Source organism: Galdieria sulphuraria, assembly GCF_000341285.1.
Source record: "Galdieria sulphuraria unplaced genomic scaffold scaf_45, whole genome shotgun sequence".
Lineage (NCBI taxonomy): Eukaryota > Rhodophyta > Bangiophyceae > Galdieriales > Galdieriaceae > Galdieria > Galdieria sulphuraria.
The window spans coordinates 119195-132367 of record NW_005178430.1 but is presented as its reverse complement, the minus strand read 5'-3'; the positions used below and the strand labels follow the sequence as shown (position 1 = coordinate 132367).

Sequence of the window (13173 nt, the reverse complement as noted above, 5' to 3'; positions counted from 1 at the left end):
AGCCAACAACGAAGAAAACAGTAAAAGATAGAAACACAAGTCATTCTCTTTGTAGAATTGATGACTATGCCATACTGTACTAGGCTCGGGCTCATATTTGTTGTTGTTGCTGTTCTGGTTGAATTTCAAGTAGTGGCGAATGGTTTGATTTTGCTGCGATAATCGAAAAATGCTTTAGGTTCGTGTCAATGTGCAAACCAATTTGTTCGTTTGCGTATGCTTTCTAGGAATTATATACCAAAAGTTGCACTTTATCTTCAGAGTTAAACCAAAACTCTAGTCGAACACGATGATATCAATGTGTGCACTTGTGTAACATTGTAGAAGTTCAACCAATCCTTCGTGAGTTTCTTTGAGAGCTACTTTGTATACTATTCAAACGCAAGCTGTTTGCACAAAATGTGAAGTTTCCTTTTCACTTTTTGAAAGCTACAACTACCACTACCTTGAACAGAATGACTTTCAGTGTGTTGGGAAAAAGACAGTTCAGCAGCACTCTTGGCACGGCAAGTACTGTTTCACACAAGTCGCCTTGTTTCCCATTCACACCGTACTACTAATGTTACCCCCTATCCAACTATACAAGGACCAAAGACGATTTGCAATAGATGCCTTTCAGAAACACCATCAATACTAGTTCCAACTTTATCACTCTTACTACTCACATATCCTTTTAGACATATTTCAACTTCGGTAAACCCACTAATTCAAAAAACAAAGGCGTTTCTCAAAACGGACTAATAGCTACAGTCGCCATCGTCAAAACATTTTACCCAAGTGAACACAACCAAGATTTTCAACAGTGTCCTTTTGCTTGCTTTATTTCATGGTTCCCAACAAGTTGAGTTTACTGTGAACTGAAAACTTTTTCCGTGCTTTCAAAATACAAGTTTATTCAGCTTTCGTTATCTAAAGCACCCATCCATAATATTTCAAAATATATACTCGTATCAATAGAGAATTGATATAAACGCTCGACAACACAAACAGCCACTAAAAATATGCAATGATGGACTCGAGACTTTCCTATGCTATTCTGGAAAATGAATGAATTTTACAAAGAGTGAGAATATCGTTCGTTTACACTATAAAACCTGTTGCAGAGTTACAGACCGCGTTTTCTATCTTAAAAAGAGTCACAGAGTACACAAAAAACTAATATACGGAAAGTTACTCTGTATACTGACAAAACACTCAACTGAGAGGCTGACCGGTTTCTTGTTCTTGTAGAATACCGTGGAAATATTAACCCTCGAGACTGATTCTCAACAATCGACTACAAGACTTTCAATTGCTAATAAATACGCAAAACTGCTCTAACAATTATCAATAAAGCTGAATGGACTTGCGAGACAACTAATTGAGTAATGTGGAAAAACTCAACAAAAGCTTAAACTCCTTTTTCTTTGCTCTTTTCTTGACAATACAGCTCTCAAATTTCCACCAAAAAAACCAGAAGTGAGTCTCCTTGTTTCCCTTTCACACATGCTACTAATGCTACCATCCTCTCTACCTATATATCCTTGACTATTGACAACTCTCACTAGATGGCTTTCAGAAACATCAAAGGTGACAGTTTCACTGTTATTACTCTCACAACCTACATAGATTTTTCGATTAATATCAACCTTGTACACTTTTACTTTCATAAAGAGAAAGTAGTCCTTCAAGAAAAAAGAGTCAAACCAGTAGTAGCTACAATCGCTACTGTCACAATTTTTACCAAAAAGGAACACAACCCTACGCTTTCAATCCTGCCTTTGTTCCTCTATTCCTAGTTACCAAGAACTTGAGCATATTGTGAATTCAAAACTTTTCCCTTGCTTTCAAAAAAAATGGCTTTTTTCAGCTTTCGTTGTCAAACTGACTACTCTAGGGCTATGCCCCACCACCCATCCATCTCATTCAAAATTTTCCCAAAGCAATCATCATTTATCTCTGTTTCTTGCAGTTTTTCTATTTCACTTACCAGCCTGTTGGTTTCGTCGTGATGTTTTGCTCTTTCAAGCTTGATTTCTTGGAATTATCTGATTTTTCCAATTTTTTTCTTATTTCTTCCGATATCTTTATCTTCTTGTAACGTTTTACTGCTTTCTCTCTATGATGATTAGTTTCATTTGTTTCTAGTCTTGCTACTTTGATGCTCAAGTTTTTTTGTCTTCTTTTAGTGGTGTAACTTCCAGGTATTGTTTTTTGCTTCTCTTTATTTTGACTTGGCCTTTTTGCAAATTTCACATCTATGTTTAAATAGAATCGGTTTTTATGAACAAACACGACTATGACTTGCAGTAAAATTTTTGTTGAAATTTTGATGTTTTTTGCTCTTTAGACTATTTAGACACTTAGTCTTACGGAATTCCTTCAATGCTAAAAGAATAGAAACATTTCCCGAGCTTCAAAAATTTCGTTCTCCATCTTCAAATCAATTAAGACACTGATGCGATAGATCTTCAAGATTCATTTACAAGATGACTTCGAGGTTGATAATCCTCTTCCAATCTTACGAACGTCCAAACTCAATCTCCACAAAAATATCAGTTTTCTGAATTTCCAGTATTTTGCTACATTGTTCTGTTTTAAAATCATCTGTAAATAGATTTGATTAGAAAAAAAAGAGACTTTTCAGCAATATGCAATGACTTGTATATGCTCTTTTTCTATCATAGCTTTTTGAGCATGGAAACTTAAGTGACCTTTGGATTGAAAACTTCCTAACATATTATCACAGACCATAGCTATCTAGACTTTTCAGACTCGCTCAGCTATTCATCTCTGCCTCTTAGTCATGAGTTTCTTCATTATTGCGCCTTGGGGTTGTTCATAGATTGGCACTTCTGATAGAGTGATGTTATTATACAATCAATATTCTCCTTTGTAAGTTAATGAGGCGTTTAAATAAGGCCTTGACCAAAGATAGAATATTTTATCCTATGACTTCATTTCCGATTATATCTATCTTTTTACACTGCTGTCCATAAATATTCATACAGTTTATCAGCGTCTATAACTGCTTGTTTACGGATGATTGTTAGTCTATTCATTACGAACTTTGCTAAAATACGAACTCGATTGCTTTCTCACCTATTCCTTTTTGTGACACCGTTTAGCACAAATTATGAAATAAATTTTGAACTAAAAGAAACAATGCGATGCTGGCTAGGAACGTTGTAACTCTTCACAGAAGGAATACCAAAAAGTTGACAGTCCTAAGATGTCTGTGCGCTATTCTGCAAATAGAATCGGCTTTACCAAAAGTGGAAGTAACTTTATTATATGGTTCGTCTCTTTGACGAGATTCTCTCACTATAAAAAGCATACATATGAAAAGTACAGCATAAGCAATAAACATAAGACCCGACTCATAATTCAATTAGATTACTATAATTTACCTTGAAAAACTTAAACCAAGGGCTAATTCTTAACTATCAATTGGGGACAAGATTTATTGTACAGCAGCTATAAAAGTTAAAATACGCTGAAATAAGACTCTATAAAGTTTTTCTGACTTGTGAGACAGCCAAATCGGTCAAGTACTAAAATTCAAAGAAGGCTTGGAATCCTTTATCGTGACTCTCTCCTCTATAGCGAATTTCCACAGAATTCCAGAAATTAAGTGACAAAATTTCTTTGTACAGAGTATATAGGCGTAACAAAGGTTTGTAACACGTTGGGCATTCCAAGAAGATACTAATGGCTAAGTGGAGCTCAAGGTCTGTGAGGAATCGTTTAACTGTTACAACAGAAACAATTAGAGCTTGAAAGATGTGCACAAATTAAAGCCTCGATGGAATTTTAAATGGCTAAAGTTTCACTACCAAGCTTGAACTCGATGCACAGTAGATATACAGCATTGGCTCTTTCCTTGACGAACATTGGATCCTTTTACAACCGGTGTAGTTTCTTGCATATGTAGTGATTGCCCTTAAAAACAAATATGAAGGTATTGAAGCAGTAACTGGCCTAGCAAATACAAATCTCACCATATCACCGTGGCAAGAAGAGAACGTTAGTGTCTAAAGAAAGTTGTTGACAATTCGCAAGTGACACTAAAGCTGACGCAGATAATTGGTTTCAACAAAGCTAAACTAAGGGTTGTGAAAATTTAAACTTATTGGAACCGAATTTGGGTGAACAACAGTAACGCTATGTTGCTAGAGCGAGTGCTGGCTTGTTGCTGCGTGTGAGTTTTTTTCCTTGATTTATTTTTACAAAACCAACGAGAAGTTGAACCTGAAACATTTTGTTAGTTTGCGATGTAAGGGCTTTAATGATTCCGACTATGCAGTTTGGGTTCAAAAAGGACCCTGCTACGCTATGTTTTCAAAAAAGAAGGTTGTAAAGTTGTACCTAATTCTATTGAACGAATGGTGCACTGTGGTTGTTTGAGTTTAAGAAACTGACAAAGACGGTGGGATACTAGTGTCAGTGGACAAGTAGACAAAGTATTCACGATAAAATGGATTGATTATGTAGAGTGACAATGGTCTTGAATCGACCGAGCACAATTTGACAGTTTTAAAAGTTGCAACTGTGGAATTGTTGCAATTTTCCCTTTTCTTTGATGGATATTTCAAGATTCATTTCTACTCTTTATTGTGCAATGCAAAATGACATATTCTTTATTTTCCAAAATTTCAACAAGCATTTTCTTTCAATAATTGAAGAAAGTTTGTCTCATAAAACCAAATTTTTCCAAACATACCAAACAGCAATATTTTTGCTAATTTTGATTATCATTAATGGAAACGTTTGGCAAAAGGGAAATTTGGGTGCCTACAGAAATTAGCAAAAGCTTGGGTTGGATTTTTGATGCTTAGGCCTACAAATTATTGTCTCTACACTTGGAAAAAGACAAATCGTTTATCATATGAAATGGAATAACAAAACGAAACGCCAATCACTTGTTGATAAATGTTGAACAGAAGTTTTCACCTGTTACAACCAAAATATCATGAAAAGATATTTATACCATTTGTTCGCAATCCTTCTTTTGGCAAGTATCGTTGATCATTCTGGAAAAGCTAACACCGCAAGGTCTTCGTCGGTAAAGCCTGAAGCTTCGGGTTCTTCTGTACCACCAGGTGGCGAATAATCGTCTATTTCCCAACCTCAACATAATTAAATAAAAAAGGTTCTACATTATCCGATGATATCAGCTATACCTCTTAAAAAGGAAGTTCAAGCTAATCCATGTCATCTTCTGAGGGCTCTGGTAATGCTAAAGGAATATCAGCTGCTTCCATTGGGAAAAGTTCCCAAAACGCTGGTTCAAATGTAGCTTTTAAAAATAACGATGCTGCATTTAGTTCGAATGGTTTAAATAGTTTCAACTAAAAGTGGTTTCAAATGCAAGGATTTCAGTACAACTACTTGTATATCTTCTTTTGGACGTGGAGATTGTTGTTTCTGCAGCTGCTCAATAATTTTTTTGTTGATAACTTCTGGCTGTTAGCTCAGTTTAGTATTTGAACTTCCGTTGCTGGGTCACAGTGTACCTTTCGATACAACTATTTCCTGGCAAGTCCACACCTAAGCAAATACTGCAAAAGTATTCGTACTAAAGTTAGACTTTTCACAAACTGAAGAATTGTCCGAATAAATAAAGAAGAGTCCGTAAGTAAAGCGATGCACGTGGTAGACCAGATGCAGAAAAGGGTTTCGGAAAGTCACAGTCAACCCTGGCAAACTCTTCCAAAGAAGAAGGTTCAGAGATTACAATACATCTATGTATCCCTTCCACGTGCTAGTCATCGCAAAGTTTCCATAACCTTCTTCCACGATGCCTTTTGTCAACAAAAGAGTCCCGAAACCTTCAGCCCAAAAAGCACCGCCAAACGGCACGAAGCTTGAACTTTGAAGGTTTGTTTCGACTGTCGTTTCCTCGACATTCAAGGTTAGTTGTTGGATCTGGCCTGAAGCAAAATACTAGAGAATGACAAATAAGACAATCGGTTACCGGGAACGAGTGAAATAACTGAAAGATCGTGCAGCAGAATGAAACCATAATAGATTCTATTTGTATTATTTAAAGGATACGACAAAATATATATACAAGTAACGCTTCAACAAAACTCTGAACGACACTCCAGCTACACTCGTCGCTTTTGCTTATGTGATCTGTTAAGGTATTTAAGACCTAGAAAGGCAAAATATCGAAAAGCAATTCCATAAGCCAAAACTATCGCTATGTTGCCTCCTCGTCCTATATTGCTTATTACACCTCGCATCGAGTAAATATCCTGCGCAGTCAATGGACAACTCAGTCCAGAACTTGTGACACCTGAAGTGTTTCCCGGTGGACATGGAAAATACTCCCCTTCGAACTGATTAAGCATGAAAGAGTCGTATATATAGTGAATGAATGATAAGTATTGAATCCATTGTATCCAAACAGGCATTTGATTGTCACTGACGAAGAAGCCTCCCGTTAACATACTTCGTAATTCTCAATATTGTGCAATCTAAACTACGTGCATGCTCACCTTGTCAACATAAAAACAGCTGCAAGTGTCTGTGATTTTCGGAAGTCCATGAATACTGCAGCGATAAAGATACCAATGGACTGAGCCGTGAAAACAGTTATCCCAACGAAAACCAAGAAAAGAATAAAACGACTAGCTTGGGGATTCAAATTCAACATCCTACAACAATTATTTACGCGAAAATAATATGAATGAGACAAAGGCTCACCAGTAGATATAAACGCTAAAAAAGAAAGGATAGATCAAATCCAAAGGTATTTCCACAAGCGCTTTCCCAAGAAAGTATGCAGAAAGCCTAACGTCGTTCAATTTCCATTGACTCCAGGGCTTTTCCTCTTACCTGTAGGCACCGGATGCCCGTTCCTTTGAGAGAACGGGCTTTTCTGCTGGCAAAGTCGTCAATGATTGGAACAAAGTAAAGAATCCCCAAAATAGGCCAGCGAAGAAGAGAGCACCCATGAGGTCTATCAGATGGTCAATATCATTAGGGATTCGGAACCAAATAAAAGAAACTATTAATGCAATGAACGAAACCTGAAAGACTGTAAGCAACTCAAACATCTTTCCCTTCTTCTGAAGATATGCTCTCCAAGCAAGGACACGAAGCTGCTCGAAAAAGGTTGTCGGGTATTTCCCAGTTTCAGAGGATGTGTCAAACTCAGAACGTACATCTGCGAAATAATCTTTCACTATCCAACCAAGAGACCTGTGTCGCTCTGCTTCTGCTTGTTCCAATGCAAGCTTCTCCTCAGATAACTTGTAGTCGAGATCAGCGTCTATTTCATACTCTTTCCAGGCATCTATTAGTTTCTGCCTTATGGGTTCACTTTGACCAAAGTCTTCATTTGTCAATAGAGCAATGAAATAGTCCGCTGGATTGAATCCGTAAGGACATTCATAACCTAGACGACTAAAATACACAACTGCTTCTTTCGCAGGGCCATAGTATACTGTTTGTCCACTTGCAAGTAGTAATAACTTGTCAAATTCAGCAAACATCATAGAATTAGGTTGATGAATCGTGGTTATAACAGTACGTCCTTCGCTGGCTAGCTCCCTTAAGAGTCGAACAACTGTAAGGGCTGTATTCGAGTCAAGACCTGAAGTAGGTTCATCCAAAATAAGAATCGACGGTTCTACCAGTAGCACGTCGGCGATATTAGTTCGCTTCCGTTCACCTCCACTAATTCCTTTTTTGAACTGATCGCCAATAATAGTATTTTGACAACGCAAAAGCCCTAACCTCTGAAGAATATATTCCACTCTTTCCATTTTGTCCTTGTATGAAACGTCTCTTGGTAGACGCAAACGTGCAGTTATTTCTAAGGTTTGTCTCACTGTGAGGTGAGTGAAGAATACATCATCCTGCACGACATAGCCAATTTTTCTTCTGGTGTCAGCAACTCTAGGCCTCTTATCAAACAGTATAACGCCTTCTGAAACAAAATTAGCCCTTCCGGCAAGGGCGTTGAGCAAAGTTGTCTTCCCTCCTCCACTACAAAGCAGTCTTAGAAGTTTCAGTGTAAAAGATAAAATAAATAACGTACCTTGGACCCATTACAGCAAGTAACTCTCCTGGTCGCACAATTCCAGAAACATTTTTTAAAATGGTAAACTTGTTCGACTCCTGTATTTCACCTTTCTGAAAAAAATTCCAGTTTTTCTTTCCCAAAAACGCTATTGAGTAAGTTACGTTATGCCATTCAAGAACCATCTTGGAAGAATTCAATCAACGCGACATAGACGAACCCCAGAACAAACCTGTTTTCTGTAAGGACTCCACTTTAAGGATTGACTTTCGGAACTTTTATTTTCTGTCCCGTCAAGTCCAGTTTCTGCAACATCCAATACAGCACTCTTCAAGTGTTTCTCTACACTAACTAAATTCTCTCCCGAAGAACCTTCTCTACTGCCTTCACCGTGGTCCATATTAGTCAGAAGAATGGTCACTCAACCGAAGAGTAAAAAGAAATAAGTTGATATTATAAGGCAAAGGTTCATTTTTTTTGAATGGTGTTCGGATAATCAACCGTATCTGAGTTCACGAATCTAAGAATGAACGGTGCACATCTACACTTGGGTCAGGAGATATCCATTGTGGGATGGGCATTGAATACCAGCCAGTACTACGTGGAAGCTTCAAAGAACTGCTCAGCATGAGTATCTTCATTAAAGAAGGCCCATAAGTTTTTGGCTATAAATAAGAAGCCGATAGCAGAGGTCATAGACAGGTTTTGGAAAGTTTCTCTTGTAGTTTCCTTGTGGCCACATCGAATTGAATGTAAAGTCAAAGCTTTCTATCGACGAATCAGTCGTAAAGAAGCCTCCATACCCCGACTTCTCGGGTTTTCTCGAAGGTCATTGAGTTGACCCGTGAAGAATACACTTGTCCGTTGTTGCTTTTAACCTTTTTCCTTTGCTTTGCTGGCTTTTTATTCATTTTATGACTCCTTTTCTTGCTATTGATAGTTACTCATATGAAAAATTTTTACAGCTTTTCAATGTTTTTATCGTTCAAAGGATGCTTTTAGCAACAAATTTACTGTCTTGTTTTTCTTTGGCTCAACTTTCTTAATATGTTTTCATCCTTTGGTCTAGTTTCTTGTCCTTGTACTCTACTATCTTCGTAAATATCATCCCAATTCTATATTTAAAGGAGAATTAGTTTTTTTCCTTTTTGAAATACAACACAACTATGGTCCGAATTTGTTTCTCTGTCGCACTGGTTCTTTTTGCCATCGAATTCAACATAACTGTAAATACCTTGTCAACACTTGTTTTGGGTGGTCTTTCTTGTCTTGGCCTCATTAGTAAAATGCTGGATTTGTTATTTCATTTTCTCGAAGTGCGCATCATAATTATTGTTTTGTTGATAACCATGTTGTTTTTCTTCTTACAAATGAGAAATAACACTTAATTATGGATGACTTACAATAATCGAGCTCAATTTAGTGATAGAGGTTGACACGGTCCAGCAGGTTGTGGCCAAATGACATGTCCAATGCCATACGTACGAAAAGACTGTTCAATAAAAAAAAAAAGATTCCTAAAGAAAGACTAGTTAACGTCAAAAGCACAATGAATAGCCAAATTTTGGAGAGAGTCTTCTCTGAGAAAAAACTCTTTGTAATATTATCCATGTCTGTATATAGAACTGTTTTTGTAATAACTCTGTATTCATATATTTTGTCCAAAAAGATCATCTGCATTAACTCGCCTAAACAATTTTTCCTGAATTTCTTACCTTTTTTCCTTGTTGCTTTTGGCTTCATTGTGCTATACCATGTCTTACAAAAGCATTCATCAACCGCTTCTTTCCTACTGATGCCGTTTTCCGTGAGTTTTTTGTAATGTATTTTTCTTCTTTTTGATTGACTGCTTTTGGACATAGTTCTGTCTCTTGTTTTTTTATTCGCGTTAGCGACATTTGTAATCATGCTAATTAATGTTTGTTTACTATTTTTCTCTTATTTTCAAGCGACATAAGTACTACTCAAAGAAAAACAATAGTCGCAATTCTACTTTGTAAGTGTCTATTCCCGTTGTCACTTGAAAATTTCTTGAGGAATTTCTTTGAGTATCTCTATAGGACTCATCTTAAAATCGCTTTGTTTTAACTTGCTCGTTTCGTCACTATTTTGCCCATTTTAGTGCAAAGTGTCACAATTTAGCATTCGTTTGGAAGTGAAAATATATAAAAATTATCTTCGAGATTCTTCAACCGATATTTTTGCATTTTGTAACATAGTCATGAATTCAAGCACGTTTTTTCCACTGGAAATTTTTAATAGTAAATTTCTCGTGCATACATTGCAACGACGGTATTGCCATTTATGTTGAGATTTTTCCTGACTACAACCTTTGTTTTCGTACACCAACCCACATTCAGTTATCTTGTTGTCAAGGTATTTGAGAATTCATGTGGAATCCTCTCTTTCCAGAAGTTTCTGGCTAAATGGCAGTACTAACTAAGATACTCAATAACAAGCAAGATGCGAAGAAATGTCGTAGATAAAAAATGCAGCCATCTTAGATCTCACAAAGCGCGCTGATTGTTTCGTCTTGAAAGCTTTCCTTTAATGCATTGCAGCTGTCAAACATGAAAGAATGAATGTTGTCAATTTTTGCCGTGAATAGAGCTTTTCATGTTATACATATTATGATATGCTTTTGAATATTTGTTGTTTCAAGTATAGAAGCATATACTTTGATCCAACTCCACCTCAGCCTTTGATTCTATTAGTTTTGAAGTTTCTTTCTAATTCCTTGGATCATCACTCGCATCTAGAAAATCTTTAGAACGTTTTTCCTTTTTTTCTAGCGTTTCAATCCGACTGAACTGAAACAGTAATTCGTTTTTGTCTTTCAACGACATAGGCAGAATGTATTCTAGGTTCTTTGTTATGTTTTCTGCTTTTTACAGAAAGGTTACATCTGTATTTTCAGTTGTTATTTCGTGAAATTTCCGATCCTCAAAGGTAAAAAGTTGATCCCTTCTCTCTCTCTCTCTCTCTCTCTCTCTCTCTCTCTTCATATATATATATATATATATATATATATATATATTTATTTATTTATGTATTTATTTGTGTGTGTGTGTAGCATTGTATTTGAGTAGATACTTTCCCGAAAACCGTTTTCCAAAGTCCATTTAAATAAAAATTTGCTTTGTTATATTTTGCTTTGATATCTACAGGATGTTTTATTGTTCAACTTAGAAATGTAGTATGATTTATTAGGATTGTCCTTCATCTTTGTTAGGTAGACTTCCTTATGTTCCATTCTTTAAATACTCATTAATATAATTTTCCTGCTTTCTTAACTGTTTCAAAAAAGTTGATAATTCAACATGGATCAGGCCAAAACTAAATTTGACACTCATCTACTCAGATGGGTCATCTCTGCAAACTGGAGCGTTCTAACAAAGCAATGCAACTTTAGGACATCTTTTCCTTATATAGTATAGGAATAATTTTGTCAAATAACATGTTCAGCTTTATGCTACAATTGTTTTCATAATCAGTAACGGCCTTTGTCTAGTAGAAGGAAATTTCTTTGCCCAGCTGTGTCCTCCAGTCCTATAATAATAGTCTTTGACACGTATTACAGACTCAGCCTTTTTTCTTCTCTCCTTTTGTATGCAACATAAGGAAACAGAAGCTATCGCACTCTAAACCTTAGATAGGAGGGCATTATACTCTGTTCTCACACAAAGATATAATCAAAGTTCCAAATCCGTCCTATTATAGTGAAGAAAGTAACGTTGCTACACATATAAATATACTAAAGAGAAAATGAAAAAAATAAAGCATATATGAAATAACTACTGACAGATTTCTTAGTTAAAAAATCCTGGCTGTAGAACGAACGAATGGGCGAATGCTTTCGTTGTTTTCAAAATACACAACCACAAGAAGACATTGATCTTTGTCTCCAAATAACAACGTTATATTATCCTCTCACTTCAATTCACAAGGAAACGTTTCAAGCCCTCGTGTTGGTGTATTCTATTTGACCGCCAGAAAGAGAAAGAGAGAGAGCAACAAAAATTTCAAATGACACAAAACCCCTCTTTTGGAATGAAACCTGGACACAAACCAAGAAAGGACTGTTCTCCAGAACCTTCAAATTCGTCTGTAAGTAATATTAAGACTAGTGACTATCCTATGCGTCATTGAAATAAAATAGGAGTCAAGCTACGAAACAATTGAAGAGCCGCCTACTAAGGTATACAAGAAGGATAGCTGGACTAGAGACTGCGATGGATATCCCTTTTTTGAGGTGAGATTACTTTTTCTTTGATTCTCCTTTCTTAGTTTGGTAGCTCTCTAAAACAAGAAGAGTCACTGTTCGAAAGTTTTCTGGAAAGATGTTGGTGGATATTCGTGAATATTACAACAATGGTGAAACCTTAGCACCTGGACGAAAGGGTATGTGATGAAGCCTCTAATAAGCTATCAAGCTAAGGAGTTGAGCATAATAGGAATTTCTCTTTCCATTGAGCAGTATGAGAAGTTGAAGTCTTACCTAGCGGATATTGACGATGCAATCCAAAGAGGGGTTCCATGAAATATTTGTCTGTGTTATCCAACGTGCATCTTTTCTATGGAGCTTATATTGCTTGCCTTTGTTCAATTTGTGTTTTATATTGTCAGCTTTCGTACTTTGCTGTGTTGTAACTTTGAATCATACTGTTCTTTGCATGAAACAGAACTTGAACTGTTATGCGATACTTGATAAAATACAGATACCTCCACAGAATTTTCTCCTGTTTCTGTTATTCAACTACTGATACTGATGTTTTCCATTGTTTTAGAATTAACTAATATTTTTGCTTTGCCGAAATTCACTATATCTCTTCAAAGTTTAGACAACTCGTGTTAGATGCTAGTTTCTGTTTCTAGATAAGGAAGTATCGCCTAATGTGAAGAGCAAGGCACTTTTGATGCTCTTTCAATCATTACTAAATCGTCGAATCTTCATACATTTCAGATTTCAGTGAGCAAATTAAATAATCAGGGAACGTGGATACGTAAACTTGGAGAAATTGAAGGCTTTTCTGAAGAATTCGGATGTTGCTTTGGTCAAAAGGAAAAAGCTATGAAGTCTGCAAAAAGAATGTGATGGATAGCAATGAAGCAACTTCACGATAAATGCACGCTCCGAATAAACATCGGGACTGCAACTCCAG

At 36.4% G+C, this 13173-nt stretch overlaps 3 protein-coding genes across 3 annotated transcripts; 1 reads left to right on the top strand and 2 right to left on the bottom strand.

Moving 5' to 3' along the window:
* Positions 1 to 706: 706 nt before the first annotated feature.
* Gasu_48370 (uncharacterized protein) lies at positions 707 to 1837 on the bottom strand. Its single transcript, XM_005704159.1, has one exon. It carries the CDS (start codon positions 1647 to 1649, stop codon positions 1380 to 1382), a length of 270 nt encoding a protein of 89 aa, XP_005704216.1. The 5' UTR covers positions 1650 to 1837; the 3' UTR covers positions 707 to 1379.
* A 3869-nt stretch (positions 1838 to 5706) lies between these two features.
* On the bottom strand, positions 5707 to 8447 carry Gasu_48360 (ABC transporter, ATP-binding protein). Its single transcript, XM_005704158.1, has 6 exons — positions 8244 to 8447; positions 8030 to 8196; positions 6823 to 7977; positions 6691 to 6777; positions 6483 to 6641; positions 5707 to 6435 (listed from the first exon to the last, which is right to left on the bottom strand). The coding sequence occupies exons 1-6, from the start codon at positions 8409 to 8411 to the stop codon at positions 6090 to 6092; spliced, it is 2082 nt and encodes a 693-aa protein (XP_005704215.1). The 5' UTR covers positions 8412 to 8447; the 3' UTR covers positions 5707 to 6089.
* A 3500-nt stretch (positions 8448 to 11947) lies between these two features.
* Gasu_48350 (KIWI) lies at positions 11948 to 13009 on the top strand. Its single transcript, XM_005704157.1, has 4 exons — positions 11948 to 12118; positions 12171 to 12263; positions 12307 to 12412; positions 12466 to 13009. The coding sequence occupies exons 1-4, from the start codon at positions 12038 to 12040 to the stop codon at positions 12549 to 12551; spliced, it is 366 nt and encodes a 121-aa protein (XP_005704214.1). The 5' UTR covers positions 11948 to 12037; the 3' UTR covers positions 12552 to 13009.
* The last annotated feature ends 164 nt before the right edge of the window (positions 13010 to 13173 follow it).